This window comes from Bubalus bubalis, chromosome 5, assembly GCF_019923935.1.
Source record: "Bubalus bubalis isolate 160015118507 breed Murrah chromosome 5, NDDB_SH_1, whole genome shotgun sequence".
NCBI classification, from domain to species: Eukaryota; Metazoa; Chordata; class Mammalia; order Artiodactyla; family Bovidae; genus Bubalus; species Bubalus bubalis.
Genome location: NC_059161.1, coordinates 107,440,232 through 107,461,506, shown reverse-complemented (window position 1 = coordinate 107,461,506; position 21,275 = coordinate 107,440,232). Strand labels below are relative to the sequence as shown.

Sequence of the window (21,275 nt, the reverse complement as noted above, 5' to 3'; positions counted from 1 at the left end):
CAAATGAGGAAACTAACATTGAGAGATTGAATGACATAATTATGAAGGAAGGAAGGAAATGTCTGGGAAAGGAGACCCAGGAGAGGTAGGGATTAGATAAGAGATCTGGGAAAGAGGAATTTAGAAATATAACCAGAGGTGGAAGATGCCTTCCTTTGTGGATATGAAGCAAATGGACTGTCAATCTACCACCTCTTCCAATCTACCAGACCTATAACTGCTGTTCCTTCATCTTTACTTTGTAGTATTTGTACAAAGGATGGGGTACAATACCACAAGAGGCCCTAAAGCAAACACCTAGAATCTCAGTCATGACATTCAAAATTCAATTTCTCTTAAATCTAAAGCCCTAACCTATTCCAGCATCTTGGCTCTGGGCTTCCAACTACTAGAACCAGATGCCATTTCTCCCAAAACTATATACTGGGCTCCTTCTGCATAAGGCTGAAAGTAATCCCATTAAGTATATAGCCCAAGTCCTTGGGGATATAAGAAAACGAATGCTGGCAGGGAGTTGTTGCCCCACTCTGCTCCACACTCTGCTTATATTGCCACCTCTAGACACAAGGCCTGTCCCTCACCTTGGCCTGCATTCTCTCCTTGCCTGTGATAAATTCTGAAGTGCCCCGTGACACCCGGGCAATGCCTTTTACGAGGCTGGTGGAGACTCCTTCACCAATACCAAATGAAAAACATCTGGAATTATAAAATAAGATGTTAGAGACAGGCACTAAAAAGTGAATTTATAAAATTAACACAAAATGATGAAAAATACATAAAGAGATAGTTTTCTTCCTTGACCAAAAGTATGAGCTACCATTTATTGAGCATATGTCAGGGGACCAGATGCCTTAAATTAATGATGCAATTTAATCATCACAATGTTCCTAAGAGATAGGCTAATATCTCATTTTTGCAGGTAAGGAGCTAAGGCCCGAAGAACTTAAAAAACATGTCCAAGATCACATATTTACGAAAAAGCAGAAATTGCATTGAGCACTATTCTGGTCATATGATGCCCCTGGCAAACCATTGTATATTACACTGATTCTAGAAGCAGAAAAAAACAAATAGGACTGCATCCTCATCAATTATTTTAATAATCAATCCAAAGAATGAATCAGAAATCAGAAGTTAGGAAAAATAGACACTGCCATCAGTGCTTGACTAACACTGTACCGAAACCACACCTGCCCTCAAAAGGCTAGTCTTACGAGAAGTGAAAGTGTCAGTTGTTTGGTCATATCCGACTCTTTGCAACCCCATGGCCCATAGCCCGCCAGGCTGCTCTGTCCATGGAATTCTCCAGGCAAGAATACTGGAGTGGGTTGCCATTCCCTTCTCCAGGACAGCCTCCTGATTCAGGAATCAAACCCTGGTCTCCTGCATTGCAGGCAGATTCTTTACCATCTGAGCCACCAGAAAAAAAGTGCCTCCTGCTCTTTTAACTGGAGGGTCCTCTCCCCACCCTTGTCGATGTGCAACAAATAGCTTTTAAACCACAAACAGATTTCCAAATAAGACTGTCTATAAACAGAGATACTACAAATATAAGCATTTTTAAGGGCGTGACAAAAAAAGTTATCATTATATGAAATTAATGCACTATAATTTTGGCCTATGTATCCATCTCTTTTTAATCAGGTTAATGTGAGTCATCATCTATGCATATCTAGTCATATCAGCCTCAGGATTAATGCTCTAAACATGGAGATCTAAGAACCCGACATCCAACTGTAGGAACCTAACTGTGATCAAGCCCTCCAGAGACCACAGCCTTCCAGCATACTGGTATTATCTTCTTCAAATTCTCAACATGATCTCTAAATTGGTTTTTTTTGTTGTTGTTTTTGGTAAGAAAGAACATATTCACAAACCAGAGACATGTGAAAAAAGACAGAGGAGCAAGTTAAAAGGGCTTCCACTGACCAAACCTAGAAATTCTGAGAATCTAAATAGATAATGAGAGCAATGAATCTTTAAAAAGTGAAAAATAATAGAAGAATCCAAAAGTACACATTGATACAACAACAACAAAAAAAGTTGGGGGGTGCGGACGGAGGTAGTCAGGAAGAGAAAAATCCTCTTTACAGTAGGATGCCAAGTAATAAATATAGAAAACTTGACAGAATTGAAAAAATCACCATTTTGTAACCACTAACAGCAATCTGGACAATAATCGTTAGTGAATGCTAAAACTACTGGGTAAACATTGGCTGAAACCAAGATGTTTACAAAAATGTCAAAGTTATATGTCAGAGACCACCTTTAACTAAGTGACAAAATTTACAGCCAGGCCCAAATTCACTTTGGAATATTTTTTGCAAAAATATTTAATATTAATCTAAACATAAACTTAAATAGTCAAACAAACATAATTGAAATTTTACAAAAATAACTAGCTAGTACTCTTTTAAAATATCAGTGTCATTAAAGATAATGAAAAGCCAAGAAACTACTCTAGAGGAAGAGAGATTAAAGAGGCATAATAACTAAATAAAATACTTATTATTGGATTTTCTCCTGAACAAAAATAAACAAACAAACAAAATTCTATATGACATTATTAAAAAACTGGCAAAATGACCTATATTTCAATAATGGATTATATAAAAATTAAATATCCTGAATTGAGTATTGGTTTTTGTAATTTACTTATTTCTTTTTGGCTGTGCTAAGCCTTTGTTGCTGAGTGTACTCTCCTCTAGTTGCAGTGAGAGGAGCTACTCTCCAGCTGTGATGTGTGGGCTCCTCACTGGAGTGGCTTCTCTTGCTGTGGAGTGCAGGCTCTAGGGCGCACAGGCTTCAGGAGTTGCGGCATGTGGGCTCAGGAGTTGTAGCTCTCGGGCTCTAGAGCACAGGCTCAAGAGTTGTGGCCCATGGGCTTAGCTGCTCTGTGGCATGTGGGATCTTCCTGGATCAGGGATTGAACCCATGTCTCCTGCATTGGCAGGTGTATTCTTTACCTCTGAGCCACCAAGGAAGCCCAAGTAGTTTTATTCTGGCTATTTGTCAGATACTCTTAGTTCTTAGAAGATGAATGCAAAATGATATGCATAAGAAAGGTCATGGCATCTGTGGCTTGCTTTCAACTATTTCAGACCAAAAAAATTAAGTGAAATCAATATGTTAAAACATTGATAACTGGTGGATGTGGGTAAATGGTAGATGAACATCTATTGCTTTATTCTTGCGACTATTTGCTAGATTTGGTAAATCTTTCAAAACAATATATAGGAAATACATATTTAGAAAAAATGAAGAAAGACCCAAATGAAAGGAAGGACATATCATATAGATAGAGGAAATGTTTGATACAGCAAATACTAAAGTTCTCCCAAAACTGACTTATAAAGAGAATACAATTCTAGTCAATATCCAAACATGTTTCCTCTTTTGGTAAAAACTGACAAGCTAATTATAAAATGCAAAAAATCCAAGAATGACTAAGTCTTAAAAAAGAGTAAAGCTGAGGACTTACTCTACTAGAAATGAAAATTTATCAGAAAGTAACATTAATTTATACAGTGTATTGCTGGCACATGTCCAAATAAACAGACCAACAGAAGGCAACGGAGGATCCAGAAACAAGCCACACATGTATAGATGTTTGTTTGTGACAAAATGGCTCTGTACATCACTGAGGAAGGACAAACTTCTAAATAAAAGATACAAGGTCAACATAATATCCACATGAAAAAAAAAAAGAGAAAGAGAAAAGAACCCTGACCCCTGATTCACACAATTCACAAAAATAAATTTCAGATCAACTGTGATTCTAACTGTGAAAGAAAATACAATAAATCTTCAAGAAAATGACAAAGGCAAATAGCTTGAAGACCTTGGATAACAGAAGACTTTTTAACAGAATAGAAAAAAATACTAACCATAAAGCAAATTACTAAAAGGGAAAACTATATCAAATTAAGAACAATTATTAATCAAAAGATACCCTCTTGAGGGAAAGCCATAGAACAGAACATGTTCTGTTCTATATTTCTAGAACATGTCAAAAAGTGTTTGCACCTAGACCATAGAATGAACTCCAGATGGCTATTCAGTGTGCCAGATCTCTGCTTGCATTTGGCTGACTTAAGATGTATTAAGTATCATTTGTGATGTAGCCTGAAAGAAGTAGGTAGAAGGTCAAAAATGTATCTGGTAATTTAGGCAAAACATCTAGTCATTCCAAAGTGAATTTAAGAAATGTTTGCTTATCCTGATTTATTTTCTGTAAACATTAAGGAAAATTTGCATTGACAAAAACTAATAAAGAATTTTGTGCTAAAAAAAAAAAAGAAAATCTAATAGAAAAAAATTGGAAAGAGACTTGATCACAAAAGGACATCCAAGTGGTCAATAAATATGAAAATGTGCTCAACTTCATTAATTAGGAAAATGTAAATTAAAATGATGATAAGATAGTATTATACACACCCACAAAATTAGTTACAGTTTTAACAGACAAATAATGCCAAATTTTGGATAAGTAAAGCAGCAACTGGAACCCTGATACAATGCTGCTATGTATTATATTAGCACAATAACTTGGAAAACTATTTGGTATACTCCCAAAATTTCACAATTATGTCAGTGTGTTTGAATTCTATATTATATGAGCATAGATATGTATGTATGTATTCATATATATGTATACACATGTTCATGCCCAAAAAATGCATGTACAAGAATTCAATGGTCACAGAAGTATAATTTTTAGCAACTAAACCAAAGACTATCAGCAGTAGAATCAACAAGTAAATTATGGTATAATCACCCTATGGAATACTATATACCAATGAAAATTACGGCTCCGTGAAATATGCATGAATCTCAACATACAGCTGAGGGAACAAAGCCAGATACACAGAAATAAAAAACATACATGGGGAACACGTGAATACACCTGTAGCAAATGCATGTTGATGTATGGCAAAACCAATACAATATTATAAAGTAAAAAAAAAAATAATTAAAAAAAGGGAAAAAATATATATACTGCATAACTCATTTATTTTCATTCAAAAACAAGCAAAAATAATCCACAGTGTTATTTTATTTCCTCTTTGGAGAGGAAAAAAATGAGTAGAGATTAAAATTAGGATGTGATAGAAATGGATAGAGAAGTCGGATCCATTCTGGTTCTAGACTTGGGTGGTGGTTACATATGTGTGTCACTCTGATAATTCACCCAGCTGTACATTTAAAGTTGTATAGTTTTCTGTATTATTTTGATTACAATGTTTATAGTAAAGAAAAATCGTACTGTTCAGTTCTTGTTTCCATTGTGGTTTAGAGACACCACAAGATAATGATTTCATTGTGTTGTTGATATTATTTAGAAAACTAATTTTTTCTTTTAGTAGGAAGTAGATTATATAGAAAAATATTTTCAGTATTAAAACTAAAATACTTGAATCATTCTGTTGTCTGAAAGCAATATGAATACTGTTAATAGGTGTCACTAGATTGCATGTGACATTATGTGGGTCCAGGCACATTAACTCATACCTGTGCCTTAGACGGTGGCTCTTAACTTCTCTAACGACAGTAAATGTATCAGTAACTTCTCCATCTGTGAAGACAAAAACCTGTAGAAAGAAAACATCCATCAAGTCTCTGAAGTATATTTAAAGACACCAGAACTTGCCCTTCAAAAACCTCAACTATTTCATTCCAGAGACTCATGTCACTTCAGACGGGTCAGTTCAGTTCAGTTCAGTCGCTCAGTCATGTCAGACTCTTTGCGACCCCATGAATCGCAGCACGCCAGGCCTCCCTGTCAATCACCAACTCCCGGAGTTCACTCAGACTCAGGTCCATCGAGTCGGTGATGCCATCCAGCCGTCTCATCCTCTGTTGTCCCCTTCTCATCCTGCCCCTAATCCCTCCCAGCATCAGGGTCTTTTCCAGTGAGTCAACTCTTCACATGAGGTGGCCAAAGTATTGGAGTTACAGCTTCAACATCACTCCTTACAATGAACACCGAGGACTGATCTCCTTTAGAATGGACTGCTTGGATCTCCTTGCAGTCCATGGGACTCTCAAGAGTCTTCTTCAACACCACAATTCAAAAGCATCAATTCTTTGGCACTCACCTTTCTTCATAGTCCAGCTCTCACATCCATACATGACCACTGGAAAAACCATAGCCTTGACTAGACGGACCTTTGTTGGCAAAGTAATATCTCTGCTTTTCAATATACTATCTAGGTTGATCGTAGCTTTCCTTTCAAGGAGTAAGCGTCTTTTAATTTCATGGCTGCAACCACCATCTGCAGTGATTTTGGAGCCCCAAAAAATAAAATCTGACACTGTTTCTGCTGTTTCCCCACCTATTTCCCATGAAGTGACAGGACCAGATGCCACGATCTTCGTTTTCTGAATGTTGAGCTTTAAGCCAACTTTTTCACTCTCCTCTTTCACTTTCATCAACAGGCTTTTTAGTTCCTCTTCAGTACTCCCATCTCTTTCAGAATTTTCCACAGTTTATTGTGATCCACACAGTCAAAGGCTTTGGCATAGTCAATAAAGCAGAAATAGATGTTTTTCTGGAACTCTCTTGCTTTTTTGATGATCCAGCAGATGTTGGCAATTTGATCTCTGGTTCCTCTGCCTTTCCTAAAACCAGCTTGAACATCTGGAAGTTCACAGTTCATGCACTGCTGAAGCCTAGCTTAGAGAATTTTGAGCATTACTATACTAGCGTGTGAAATGAGTGCAATTGTGCAGTAGTTTGAGCATTCTTTGGCATTGCCTTTCTTTGGGATTGGAATGAAAACTGACCTTTTCCAGTCCTGTGGCCACTGTTGAGTTTTCCAAATTTGCTGGCATATTGAGTGCAGCACTTTCACAGCATCATCTTCAGGATTTGAAAGAGCTCAACTGGAATTCCATCATCTCCACTAGCTTTGTTCGTAGTGATGTTTTCTAAGGCCCACTTGACTTCACATTCCAGGATGTCTGGCTCTAGGTCAGTGATCACACCATCGTGATTATCTTAGTCGTGAAGATCTTTTTTGTACAGTTCTTCTGTGTATTCTTGCCACCTCTTCTTAAAATCTTCTGCTTCAGTTAGGTCCATACCATTTCTGTCCTTTATTGAGCCCATCTTGGCATGAAATGTTCCCTTGGTATCCCTAATTTTCTTGAAGAGATCTCTAGTCTTTCCCATTCTCTTGTTTTCCTCTATTTTTTTGCATTGATCACTGAAGAAGGCTTTCTTATCTCTTCTTGCTATTCTTTGGAACTCTGCATTCAGATGCTCATATCTTTCCTTTTCTCCTTTGCTTTTCACTTCTCTTCTTTTCACAGCTATTTGTAAGGCCTCCTCAGACAGCCATTTTGCTTTTTTGCATTTCTTTTCCAGGGGGATAGTCTTGATCCCTGTCTCCTGTACAATGTCACATAGTTCATCAGGCACTGTCTATCAGATCTAGTCCCTTAAATCTATTTGTCATTTACACTGTATAATCATAAGGGATTTGATTTAGGTCATATCTGAATGGTCTAGTGGTTTTCCCCACTTTCTTCAATTTAAGTCTGAATTTGGCAATAAGGAGTTCACAATCTGAGCCACAGTCAGCTCCCGGTCTTGTTTTTGCTGACTGTATACAGCTTCTCCATCTTTGGCTGCAAAAATATAATCAATCTGATTTTGGGGTTGACGATCTGGTGATGTCCATGTGTAGAGTCTTCTCTTATGTCGTTGGAAGATAGTGTTTGTTATGACCAGTGCATTCTCTTGGCAAAACTCTATTAGCATTTGCCCTGCTTCATTCCATACTCCAGGGCCAAATTTGCCTGTTACTCCAAGTGTTTCTTGACTTCCTACTTTTGCATTCCAGTCCCCTATAATGAAAAGGATATCTTTTTTGGGTGTTAGTTCAAAAAGGTCTTGTAAGTCTTCATAGAACCATTCAACGGCAGCTTTTCAGCATTACTGGTTGGGGCATAGACTTGGATTACTGTGGTATTGAATGGTTTGTCTTGGAAACGAACAGAGATCATTCTGTCGTTTTTGAGATTGCATCTAAGTACTGCATTTCGGACCCTTTTGTTGACCATGATGGCTACTCCATTTCTTCTAAGAGATTCCAGCCCACAGTAGTAGATATAATGGTCATCTGAGTTAAATTCACCCATTCCAGTCCATTTTAGTTCACTGATTCCTAGAATGTCGATGCTCACTCTTGCCATCTCCTGTTTGACCACTTCCAATTTGCCTTGATTCATGGACCTGACATTCCAGGTTACTATGCAATATTGCTCTTTATAGCATTGGACCTTGCTTCTATCACCAGTCACATCCACAACTGGGTATTGTTTTTTCTTTGGCTCCATCTCTTCATTCTTTCTGGAGTTATTTCTCCTCTGATCTCCAGTAGCATACTGGGCACCTACTGACCTGGGGAGTTCCTCTTTCGGTATCCTATCATTTTGCCTTTTCATACTGTTCATGGGGTTCTCAAGGCAAGAATACTGAAGTGGTTTGCCATTCCCTTCTCCAGTGGACCACATTCTGTCAGACCTCTCCACCATGACCCACACAGCATGGCTTAGTTTCATTGAGTTAGACAAGGTGTGGTCCATGTGATCAGATTGGCTCGTTTTTCTGTGATTATGGTTTTTGTGATTCAAACAGGTATGAAGTTCCTAATGTTCACATCCCTCACATGGTCTGATCAGAACCCTGAGAATATTCAGCATCTCCTCTGCTAGTTTAATGCAAGGCTTCTGTCACACTTCCCAAAAGAGCTTCCTTCATCCATTGTCCATAGCATGGAGCTAAGGGAGAGGAATTCCATCAAATGCCTCTTGTCTTAGTCTCTTTATTATAGGACATAAAGCTAAATTTTGTTGTTGTTGTTTAGTTGTTAAGTCGTGTCCAACTCTTCTGTGACCCCAAGGATTATAGCCAGCCAGGCTCCTCTGTCTACAGGATTTCTCAGGCAAGAATACAGGAGTGGGTTGCTAATTCCATCTCCAGGGCATCTTACTGACCCAGAGTTTGAACCCAAGCCTCCTGCATTAGCAGATGGATTCTATACCACTGAGGCTATACCACCAATGATTCTATACCATTTCACCTGGGAAGCCCACGGCTAAATGACTACCACTTTTCAACAATCCTGTGATGAAGCCCAGAGCTATGGATTCTTGAACAGGGATTCCATTCCATCCCTTTTTTGATCTCTGTTCCAACTCTTACCTGCAGGGGGTGGCCTGGGACAGAAGGCTGCTTGTAAATGTGTTGGAGTGCCATCAAGATTTCCGTACCCCTGAGGTTAGCCCTCATAAGCTTAACTCTCCGCAGTGCCTCCTCCACGGTACTCTGAGCATACTTCACACTATTCCTGAGAAAAACAAACACTCCCCAGTGAAATGAAAGCTAGTGGACATAGCCCAGTATTAAGTCCCTGAATTGTAAGCAACTTTAACTTGAAATCTCCAAAGCCAAAGTCAATCCTGCAGCAACCCCTTTAACAACTTAGTCCTTTCTTTAAAGTAGCCTTTCTAAACTTTTTATTTATTTTTTAATTGATGGAAAATTGTGTTGATGTTGTGTTGGTTTCTGACATATGACATGAATCAGTCATAGTTTTATATTTATATATATATATATATATATATATATATATATATATATCCCCTCCCTCCCCTGTCTCCATACCACCCATCACAGAGTGCCAGGCTGGGCTCCCTGTGTTACACAGAAACTTCCCACTATCCATTTTACATGTGATGTTGTATATACTGTCAATGCTACTTTCTCAATCCATCCCTCCCTCACCTTCCCTGACTGTGTCCACAAATCTGTTCCCTACTAGGTTCATCAATATCATTTTTCTAGACTCCATATGTGTCAATATATAATACTTGTTTATCTGACTTACTTTACTCTGTGTAAGGGGAGAGAGGAGTCACAACAACTGACTCAAATCTGTTCCTTTTCATGACTCAGTAATATTTCATTGTATAAAGTAGCTTTTTGAATTCTCTATGGACTTTCTGGAAACTTACGGAAAGAATGCCTCATAAGTAGATCCAAATTCATAGATGTTGAAATAACAGCCTAGAGGCAAACTCTTCAGAAGCAAAATCAGTGTTTCCTGAAGGAAGACCATGTGAGAAGACAGTGAGAAAGGATTCTCTCAATCACATGACCCTGCTAATCTAACTCAGGAATGGGTCTTCACCCTTTCATTCCCCCAGAGCCTTCTATTCCAAGGCTAACCTCAGAGTAGTCATGTTAACTGTAACTCAGATGGGGAACAGATCTATAGCTCCAATGGACCCTAATTTAATCCCCAAGATTCACTCCCACTTGAGCAAGTGACCAGGAAAAGAAAGAAACTACTTTTACCCCCTAATTTAATCCCCAAGATTCACTCCCACTTGAGCAAGTGACCAGGAAAAGAAAGAAACTACTTTTACCTTGGCTACATCTATGCGCAGCTGAGATTTACTCTGTTTACTTATGGGGCTCTGCATGCTTCCTGAGCAGTCCATGAGGAAGATAAATTCTCCGCAGGCAATTGATGGCTGAGCTTCTGGGATATTCGGGTAGAAAGTCACCATTACAGCTGGATCTCCCAACACACCATCTACTCAAAAAGAATAAAGACGTGGTAAGAAAAAGGGAACTCAAGAATCAATTGTAGCGAGTTACCTAAGGAGCTAAGAAAACACAAATCTAAAACAGCTTAATCTTTATACCATATCTGCTGGCAAAGAGTTTGAGGTGAGTTACAAACATATAAAAGATACAGATGTATTACAGATATGAAAGAGAAGAAAGAGGGTAGAATTTACTATACACAAGCAATATTAAAATACTATATCTGGATGTTAATAGCCTAGCAGTTGGGAATGAAATACATCATTAAAATGTCCCAGGATTTGTCAGAGGAATCAAGCTAATTTATTTGATGTCTTCACATCAAATCAAAGGGAAATTTATTTACATGGGGTCCTTAATTCTATTTTTTCTAAATAACTTTTTTATTTATTTTTGGCTATGATGGGTCTTGGCTGCTGCACGTGGGCCTTCTCTAGTTGTGGTGCATGGACTTATTGCCATGGCTTCTCTTGTTGCCCAGCATGGGCTCCAGGGTGTGCAGGCCCAGTAGCTGCAGTTACCAGGCTCTAAAGCACAAGGTCAATAGCTGTGGCACATGGGCTTAGTTGTTTTGTGGCTTGTGGAATCTTCCTAGACCAGGGATCAAACTGGTATCTTCTGATTGGCAGGTCGATTCTTTCACCGAGCCACCAGGGAAAAGAAACTATTAGTCGCTGAGTTGTCTCCGACTCTTGCCACCCCACGGACTGTAACCTGCCGGGCTTCTCTGTCCGTGGAATTCTCCAGGCGGGAATACTGGAGTGGGTCGTCATTTCCTTCTCCAGGGGATCTTCCCAACCAGGGATCGAACCCAGGTCTCCTGGCATTGCAGGGGGCTTTACCATCTGAGCCCCCAGGAAAGCCTGTCCTTAATTCTTAATTACAGCTTTGAAAAAAAACAATGACGACTGTGTGGATAATTTTTATGCTACAATTTACAAGAGCTGAGAGTGTAATGAGTGTCATACAGGACAAGGAAATCCATCTGTGCTTCATTTGGGTACAAAGCACTTATGATACTCTCCAGAACAAAGAAAGAGAGGTACGTAAATGTGTGTTGCACTCTAATACTAGCATCATCCAAATAATGGTATGGAAGAGATCATGGGCGTCTAGCCTATGTTTCCAAGTTGCAAAAGCCAGAGCTGTGATTCTATTTTGAGAAACAAGTGAAAACAGATACAGGAGATGAAATAAGAATGGGTGGGTTATACCAACTCTAGTTTTACTGTTCAGAGAATATAAAAAGACACAGAATTAAATTCCAGTATCCCATTTTTATAAAGTGATTCTAGGATTACAGTTTTAAATTATCAGTACCCCTGGGATTCAGAATGATAACAAGATCTGGTTCAGTTTAACCTCTTACCTCTGAGATATCTCAATAACCAAAATGGCTTCCAAATAAAATGGGTGTGGCTCAGCAAATATTTGATAGAGCACTGATTCAAAAATAACTTTTCTACAATCCAGGATCTCTGGATATAAAGGAGTAGCTTTTTTTTTTTTTTTTTTTTAATGAGCAAGGTAGATTACTTTCCATTCTGAGAGACAACTCTTTACAGTGGGACTGGCACTGTACTAAGAGGTCAGAGAGGTTACCACAACAATGAAATGAGTCAATATATAACTTTAGAACAATGCCAGACACATAGGAAATACTATATATGTTTCATTTACATTATTCTTTTGTCATGGCTCAAATTATTTTCATCTCCAGAGTCTCAACTTCCTCTTTTCTAAATGAGGCATTTCAAATCCTAGCTCCTCTGCTTGCTATCCTGTTTCCTGTGAAATCAAAGTAGTAATACCTGCCTCAAGATTATTTTAATAAACATGAGTAGAGTCATGGATGTAGAAAACAAACTTATGTCTACCGGGGATAAGGTGGGGGAGATGGATAAACTGGGAGACTGGGATTGACACATACACACTACCATATATAAAATAGACAGCTAATAAGAACCTGCTGTATAGCACAGGGAAATGTGCTCAATACTCTGTAATGGCCTATATGGGAAAAGAATCCAAAAAAAGAGTGGATATATGTGTATGTGTAACTGACTCACTTTGCTGTATACCTGAAACACAACATTGTAAATCAATTATACTCCAATAAAAATTTTTTAAAATATTGTTTTAAGAGTTAAGTGAGGGAAGTCTGATATAATACCCTTAAGGAATTCAGTCTATGGTTCAACTTAGATTAAGAATAGTTTTATAAAATTATTTATAAATTGTTTTATGTGATTATTTTTATTAAATTATACATACTATTTTTTTTAATATCATGTTCTTAATATGGAAAGTACAGCCTAAGTTTTTGAGAAACAGGCTATGCATTTCTGTCATCTAGTGGTATGCTTCATTTGGTGGAACGACAAACTGTTTTAGTGAGTCAACCAGTCAGTTGTCATTTGCTTCTTTATATGGATGGAAATAGCACGTCATCTTGATCAAATACATGATCTAGAAAGCAAGATGTGAATGGCCCTGCTGGACGGGATTCTCTAGACTTGTAAAGGGTCCCCTGAAGTCCTCCTATGGCTAATAGAGCTTGCAAGAAGAGGGCTTGACATTTCAATCCTTACCACTTGAGATTCAACAACATAGAACTTTCTCCAGGGGATTAAAATAACTGAGTAAAGATGAGGTCCAGCTTCCCAGGTGGTTCATTGGTAAAGAATCCCTCTGTCAACACAGGAGTCATGGGTGGGTTCAATCCCTGGGTCAGGTAGATAGCTTAGAGAAGGAAATGAATTTCCCAGTATGCTTGCCCGGGAAATTCCATGAACAGAGGAGCCTGGTGGGCTACAGTCTCTGGGGTTGAAAAGAGTCAGACACAGCTGAGCATATGAGCATACACATACTCACATAAAGACCAGGTCACTGTTGCAGGAGAATTTCAGGGGCACTCGAGGGGGAACTCCCCAAAAGGAAAGGACAAAGCCAGGCAACTAATGTACAAGACAGAGCACAGGGCTTCCTGGAAGAGGAGCCTCTTTGAGGTCCCTGCAATCCAGTGGCCTGGCAGCCCAAGAAGGCCCCACAGAACAGGAGATGGATATGGGTTATACCAGTTATAATTATAAGGAAAAGTACACATATATTAAGAAAAATTTAGAAAATAAGATAAATTGCTATCAATATTTTTTAAAGATTTTTTTTTTATGTGGACCATTTTAAAGACTTTACTGAATTTGTTATAACATAGATTCTGTTTCATATTTTTGTTTTTGGGGCATAAGGCATGTAGGATCTTAGTTCCCTGACTAGGGGTCAAACCCACACCCCTTACATTGGAAGGCAAAGTCTTGGTCTTTGGGGGACCAAGGAAGTCCCCCAAAGAAGACACGTTAAAGAAATTACAATAATAATTTGTATATAATATATTATAATAATAATAAGCTAAGCAGTAAGAAACTAAACATAGTCTCAGAAATTAAGTAACTAGGACAAGATGAAAATTATCTGCAGATGGATGGGTGATGGTTGAACAGCAAGGTGAATGTATGCGAGGCAATGGGATTTTATACTTAAAAATAGTTACAAAGGTAAAGTTGATGTATATAAATTTACCACACAAAAAAAAAGAATTCTAGGTGAGATTACGTGAAGGTATATGAATCAAAACCAACAGAAATTGTTAGATCTAAAAGGTAAACTTACTTTTAAACTAATCACAATTACTTCTTGCATACTTTCTCTGTTTTAAAATGGTTTTTCCTCATGCACAGATTATTTCCTAGTGGTAATCTACTTCTACAACTCATTTTTACTTTAACAATGTTTGGAAACCTTATTCGCATATTATTTCAATCTGTTGATGTATATTATTTTAGTAGTTACATGGTAACTCATCAAATATACCTAGCATAGTGAATTTAACCACTGTAAGACATTTTGATTGCTTACCAGTCTTTGATATGATTAAATTAAAAGAGAAGAGAACTTTTCAATCCATATTTTTACTTATATTTAGATTTATTTTCATATGTAAGATTCCCAAACCTAGAATTACCAAAATAAACATTTATTTTGACGCATATGGCCACATTTTCCCTCAAAAGCTTGATATCAAATTATTTTGGTTCAGGCAGTCTCTGAGTACCAAATTCACCACACCTTTTAAAGCATTATTTGGAAATCTCTGATAACTTGAAAAGTGAAACTGTCACATTATTACTTTTATTTTTATTTGCCTTTGTAGAGACTGATCATTGTCACATGTTAGTAAACTAGTGTTTCCTCTGGTGAATTATTTGTTCATGTCCTTGGTTCAATTATCTACTGATGCACTTAGATTTGCCTAAAAGATATAACCACAAGATATTCATTGAACTTAACCATTTCTTTCACATCATAACGTAAGCTGTTTCAATGTTTCACCCACTACTAGATAGAAGGCAATAAAACTGAGGATAATTTGAAGATAATTCCAAATCAGAAAGTTACTCCTCAGGAGGTAACCGCAGAGGGAGAAAGACAATACCTGACTTTGTGGTAGATTCTCCCATCTCCACGACTACACTAGGGGTGTGCACTGCTCTGTAGTAAATCAGGAACTCCACATCCCTATCAAACTTGTGTCCATCAGCCAAGGAAACCTGAATTGGGAACAGACAAAGATGCCATGTTAGGACTATCGCTGCCTCTGCCCAGGGCTGAGGTCAGTGCTGAGGGCTACAGGCTTCTTCCACGAAGGAGAACAACACAGAGCAGGAGCAAGAACAGACAGAAGGCTAGGGAGATTAAAGGAGGGTGGTGAGGAGGGAGCGCAGTGTGATCCCCTCGGGGTTAATAAGAAAAAATGAGGAGGAAGAATTGAGTGAGGACCAAGGTCAGGATCTAAAGGAAAAGGGTACCAGCAATGATAATGCTCTCTTGTGAATTACCTGAGCAGAAGTCTTGTTATCTCCAAGGTACTCAATAGGACTCAAGGAGCAGTTGGATTGAATCCTGTCAATGCCATGCTGGGAACTGATGGTCGCCACCATGCTGATTGTGTAGGGCAGGTCCTCCAAAGAGACTACAGGAGTCTTCATATTAAGGCAACTGTCCTCAGAACATCCTACAAAAAGTTATTTTAGTTCTGTGTTCCCTCCCCACACTTTCTAGCACTCTACAGCCTTGAAGGGGTTTCCCCAGTTACATCAACTCCCCCAGGAGTATTTGGAGGGAGAGGAGACTGACCAGAGAGTTGGTACCGAGGATTCAGGACAGCAGGGAGCACGTAGCGCAGAGCCCCGTCTGCTTCCAGGGGCAGCTCCTGCACGTACTTCAGGGTGACCTCCGCCTGCGACCCAGGGAGGAGGTTCCCCACGTTACAACAGAATACATCCCTGGAGCACATGTCCTCCTCTAACAGAAAGGCTTGGTGGCCACGGATGATGGCATTCTCATAGTTGGTGTGTGCCTGAGGACAGAGAAAGAAAGCTGACACAGTCAGTGGAGGTACACAGGGTACAGAAAACAAAGACTAGCGGGGAGAAACTGTGACTGGTATTGCCAAGTTCACACCTCTACTTTGTTTTTAAATTTTGTTATTTGCTTTTATTTTTGGTTTCAGTGGGTCTTTGTTGCCTGCTCGGGCTTTCTCTAATTGTGGTGAGTAGGGACTACTCTTCACTGTGGTGCTTGGGCTTCTCAGTGTGGTGGCTTCTCTTGATGTGGAGCGCAGGCTCGCATGTGGGCTTCAGTACTTGCAGCTTAAGGGCTTAGTTGTCCCGTGGTGTGTGGAATCTTCCCAGACCAGGGACTGAACCCATGACAGTGCATTGGCAAGCAGATTGTTATCCACTGTGCTGCCAGGGAAGTCCCCACAGCTGTACTTTAAGTGACTCTGATTGACTTTCCCTCCAAATGATTTTAGGAAAATAGCAGTTAGAGGGGGATAGAGGAAAGAGCATTCAACATCAGCACTTTTTGTGAAGTTGCATTTGCTAGAGATGCTGAAGAGTATGCATTAGGGAAAGGAGGAAGGAGGTAATGTATTTATCCACAGTACCGTCATCTTGTCCTGTAATTCTGCTTTAATTTTCTTTCCATCCACCATGGCCTCGAAGCTGTAGACAGCTGAGTCTTCATCCATGGGGAATATAAAGAAAGCCTCCAAAGGAACTTCCTCCTCATTCTTGTAGTTTAAGGTTGCAGACACACCAGCCACAAACTCACAGATGGACAAGGTCACAGAGATGCTCTTCAGTGGCACTGGAGACAGACCAGAGTTCAAGAGTTCAACAAAATGTAATTGAATGCCTCCTGTGGGCCAGGTTAGGTACAAAGGCAAGTAAGACTTATGAGTCAGACTTACCTGGCTTTTCCTTGGGGGTTAGGAGGCCTCCTGGGTGCACCATGGTGACACAGGGTTACTGTGGAAAAAACACATGATGAACAGAGTAACATGCTGGGAACTATTCACTCAGAAAATGAAAGTGAAAGTCGCTCAGTCGTTTTTACTCTTTGTGACCCCATGGACTATATAATCCATGGAATTCTCCAGGCCAGAATACTGGAATGGGTAGCTGTTCTCTTCTCCAGGGGATCTTCCCAATCCAGGGATCGAACCCAGGTGTCCCGCATTGCAGTCTGATTCTTTATCAGATGAGCCAACAGAGAAGCCCAATCACTCAAGTACCAGCATTGTATTTGCTTCTCTCTGGCATAATGGTGGAGGAAGGAACCTAGAAAAAAGACTGGATAGGTGAAAAAGTTGCTAATAGTAAGAAAAGAGTCAGTTGCTCAGTTGTGTCTGACTCTTTACGACCCCATGGACTATAGTCCACCAGGCTGCTCTATCTATGGAACCCTTCAGGCAACCCCTTCTGGAGTGGGTTGCCATTCCCTTCTCCAGGGGATCTTCCTGACCCAGGAATGGAACCCAAGTCTTCTGCATTGCAGGCTGATTATCTACCATCTAAGCCACTGGAGAAAACCCAGTAGTAAGGCTCCTTCTAAATGTCAGACCCAGGTGGGGAACCTGTAAGGTTCAGCGCTGCTCCTGCTAAGTCGCTTCAGTCATGTCTGACTCCGTGCGATCCCATAAACGGCAGCCCACCAGGCTTCCTCGTCCCTGGGATTCTCCAGGCAAGAACACTGAAGTGGGTTGCCATTTCCTTCTCCAGTGCATGAAAGTGAAAAATGAAAGTGAAGTTGCTCGGTCGTGGCCGACTCTAGCAACCCCATGGACTGCAGCCTACCAGGCTCCTCTGTCCATGGGATTTTCCAGGCAAAAGTACTGGAGTGGGGTGCCACTGCCTTGAGTATATACTAAATAGGAAATCTCTGAAAAACCCTGAGGCTTGTTCAAAGGCTAGCTCCAGTTTTTTCAAAAACATATTTAATACACCACTTGTTAGATATATTGAATCAGTGTAATTAGTTTAACCCCTCTGAATCTCAGTATTCTCTTGCTAAAATGAAAACCATAATACCTGTATATCATATATGCACATATGAATTAGTATGTGTGAAGTTCCTAGAACAGTGCCTGACTTTTAGGAAACAGTTAATCAATGTTAATAGACATAAGTATTGTTTCTATTATTCCTTTTACTACATTAAATAGACCTCTGCTGTTACTTTGATCATGCTATTGGAAGCTGCCAAATTCAAAATGGACCCCCTTACAATTTGGGGCAATTACCTTATAGCTTTTCTTTCGTGGCTCATCATTGAAACTGCTGATGGATTCTCCTGTTGAAGATGTATTTGTATGTGTGTGTGTGGTTTGTACATATGTATGTGCCCAGTTGTGTCCAGTGCTTTGGACTGTAGCCCGCCAGGTTCCTCTGTCCATGGAATTTTCCAAGCAAGAATACTGGAGTGGGTTGCTATTTCCTTCTCCAGGGGATCTTCCCCACCCAAGGATCAAACCCTTGTCTCCTGCATCTCCTGAATTGATAGTGGTGATCCTTTACAACTGAGCCACCTGGGACTCACCTATTTGTAGTGTGTGTGTGTATATATATAGTATATATATATATATATGTATACATGTATGTATATTACATGCTACATGTCGCATGTCCTCTATTTTAAATCAGGCCATTCTAAACATATCTTCCAAGTTTTACTATAACCTTAGACAACCATTTCATGTGACATGTTAACAAAGAAATCAATGTATTTACATATACTGTGATTTACATTATGATTCCTTTATGCAGAGAAGTAACAGGTGGAGCTGGTTCTACCATTGAAGATACCCTGGAACTTTTCTGAACCCAAGCATTTGTGAGATTGCCTGTAAGTATTCGAGGCCATCTATGCTCATCCCAATCACCATTTAAAATATATCACACACTATCCACAATCCAGAGCAAAGTCCAGGTTGCTCCTCCAGATGATGGCAATCCTGTTTCTTATCATGGTGCCCCTCCTCAAAAATCAGAGCCAATAAAACCTTCCGTGTCTGTTTTTATTTTGAGCAACTGAGTAAAAACTGAGCGTGGTAAAATAGCACACTATCTGGCAGAGAAACACAGAGCACAGTAGCAGCTATGAGGGAGGAGAGGTTTCCAGGCAGACTCCTGACTGGGCTAAATTCCCTGGTAGAACAGGCTGGAGCTGGGGGCAGGAAGAATTTCTAACCACACCAGCGGGGAGCTTAAAGCAGGAGAAGGACACAGACACCGGGTACAACAGCTGAAGAAACTGCGTCAGATGTCAGGCCACCCATGCTCCAAAATTAGGTAATACTCACCCAGGGTGGTTTTCAGATGGGGTGAGAGAAGCAGAGGGACGTCTCCTATAAAGAAACAATCCTATTTTCAGATTATGACCCCAGAACAAATCCCTCTTTGCCGGACATTCGATTTCCTGAACCCTCTCCCCCACCCTTCCCCAAATAAATGATGCTGCGTCAGAATTAGTTCTTCCTTCAAGAAGGCACTTCAGAAATGCACCCAGCAACAGGTAGGCAGACTGGCCACAGGGGCTGGCCAAGGTCAAAGCCTTGAATCCCAGGCAGCAGGGAGAGCAGAGGATGGCTCACTGAGCCGGGGGCGGGGGGCCTCAGGCTAGGCGGACCCTCTGGAATGTAGGAGCCCCGGCAGAGCGGGGGCGGGAAGGAGCAGCTGGCGGTGGCGCAGTGGGTCACACCCCTGCAGCCTGCTGCAGGGGAGAAGTGGAGAACCCGGAATCCGGGGGAGTGGGTGAAAGCGGGACTCCTCTAGAAACGGAGAGTGACTGAGTCCTTATTCAGGCCTAAAATTTCAGCATCCAAATACTAACGGAAGATATCTGAGTCAGTCCTGAATTTTTATATAGAAAGCTTTAGCCGCTGCAGTACGACTGGGGAGGGGGTTGGGGGTGGGGGGTGCGGGGTGGGGGGACTTGGAGAGAGAGGGCTTGAAGCTCCATTTCCCCAGCATAAAATCACATAAAATTGAGAAAGCATCAAGTGTCCACAGGAAACAAAGGAAGGAAGAAAGAACGAAAGAAGTTGATCAAAAGTAAAATGAAGTAAAAGAGAGTGAAGTAGAAAGAGGGGTCTTCGGATTATCCGGAGATGGCTACATCCCCCTTCCACATTCAGCAAGATTCCCCAGAACCACCAAACCCGCAGATACCCTCAAGGCATCGCACTCCAGGACTAAGTTCCCTACCCTGGGCTTGCAGTTAAAACGAGCCCCGAAAGATTTAAAGATGGGGAAAGGGAGTTGGAAGAGGCAGGTCTCAATCCTCCGGAGCAAGGGTGCCATTCAGCGCCGGCGCGGGCACCCTAGTCACTTACCTCCAGCTGTTCCCAGCACTCTGCGTCGCTGCAGGCAGAAAACAGCTGCAGACAGAATTTCCAGGAAGCCACGCCCCCTCCTAGGGACCGGATGTAAGGTAGAGACTACGTGACTAAGGGATCGATGGAAAATTCTTACACACAATATTGAAAATTTCACTTCTCTCTGGTTCAAGTCCTCAACCCTGGAACGTTTGTTTTCTTTTCTTTTTCCTTTGTCTGGTCTCAGTTAAGGAACAATCAGAGGAGAGGCAAAGGGAAGGGATTTTTCTTTTTTTTTTTTTTTTTTTAATGAAAACACTGTTAGAAACTATATTAACATGAAAAATTACATGTTTTTGTAATAGACTGAATTAGCATTTCTTCATTCTTACTGTGCTAGGCCCCAAACTATATTGGTTTTATATCATTGATTCATTTTTCATTTGAGTCGTTTGTTCCAAGATTGTATCCCCTCCTACAATATGTGGGGGAAATGAGGAGCCAAGGAAAGGCACCCACAGACCAAGTCTTCCAGTCATGAGTCACTTGTGGGTTTTTCATTCTGACTATAAAATCAAATAATGGGGACTAACAGTGCAAATAACTGAGAATATTTGTGCTCATTCAGGCCTTAGGTACATTTTGGAATTCAAAAGCAATTTAGCAATTTAAAAGCTATGTTTTTAAACATTTCCATGTACTACATACTACTATTAAAACTATGAGAATTGAAAAGTATTTTTTCAAAAGTGAAGTCTAGATCATGATTGCTCAATAGAAAGATAATGCAGGGTCTTTCCTGGTGGTCTAGTGGTTAAGACACCACCCTTCCAGTGTAAGATGTGCAGGTGTGATGTGCCAGGGCCGGGGAACTAAGATCCCACATACCACATGGCCAAAAAACTAAAAAGAAAAAAAAAATTTAGAAAAGAAAAG

At 40.2% G+C, this 21,275-nt stretch overlaps 1 protein-coding gene across 2 annotated transcripts in view; it reads right to left on the bottom strand.

Moving 5' to 3' along the window:
• Positions 1-20,438, bottom strand: part of VWA5A (von Willebrand factor A domain containing 5A) — a 30,123-nt gene extending 9,685 nt beyond the window's left edge. The window contains exons 1-12 of one of the 2 annotated variants that reach the window (XM_006056041.4): positions 20,358-20,438; positions 19,326-19,370; positions 16,935-16,992; positions 16,629-16,831; positions 15,815-16,037; positions 15,517-15,692; positions 15,114-15,228; positions 10,438-10,607; positions 10,024-10,112; positions 9,212-9,356; positions 5,512-5,591; positions 582-696 (exon numbers count right to left, since the gene is read on the bottom strand). In XM_006056041.4, the coding sequence (XP_006056103.4) occupies positions 582-696; positions 5,512-5,591; positions 9,212-9,356; positions 10,024-10,112; positions 10,438-10,607; positions 15,114-15,228; positions 15,517-15,692; positions 15,815-16,037; positions 16,629-16,831; positions 16,935-16,977 (1,359 nt within the window). In that variant the 5' untranslated portion in view covers positions 16,978-16,992; positions 19,326-19,370; positions 20,358-20,438. Of the gene's footprint in view, positions 1-581; positions 697-5,511; positions 5,592-9,211; positions 9,357-10,023; positions 10,113-10,437; positions 10,608-15,113; positions 15,229-15,516; positions 15,693-15,814; positions 16,038-16,628; positions 16,832-16,934; positions 16,993-19,325; positions 19,371-20,229; positions 20,252-20,357 lie in introns of those variants that run through there. The other variant, XM_025286325.3, reaches the window with a different exon arrangement.
• Positions 20,439-21,275: the final 837 nt, after the last annotated feature.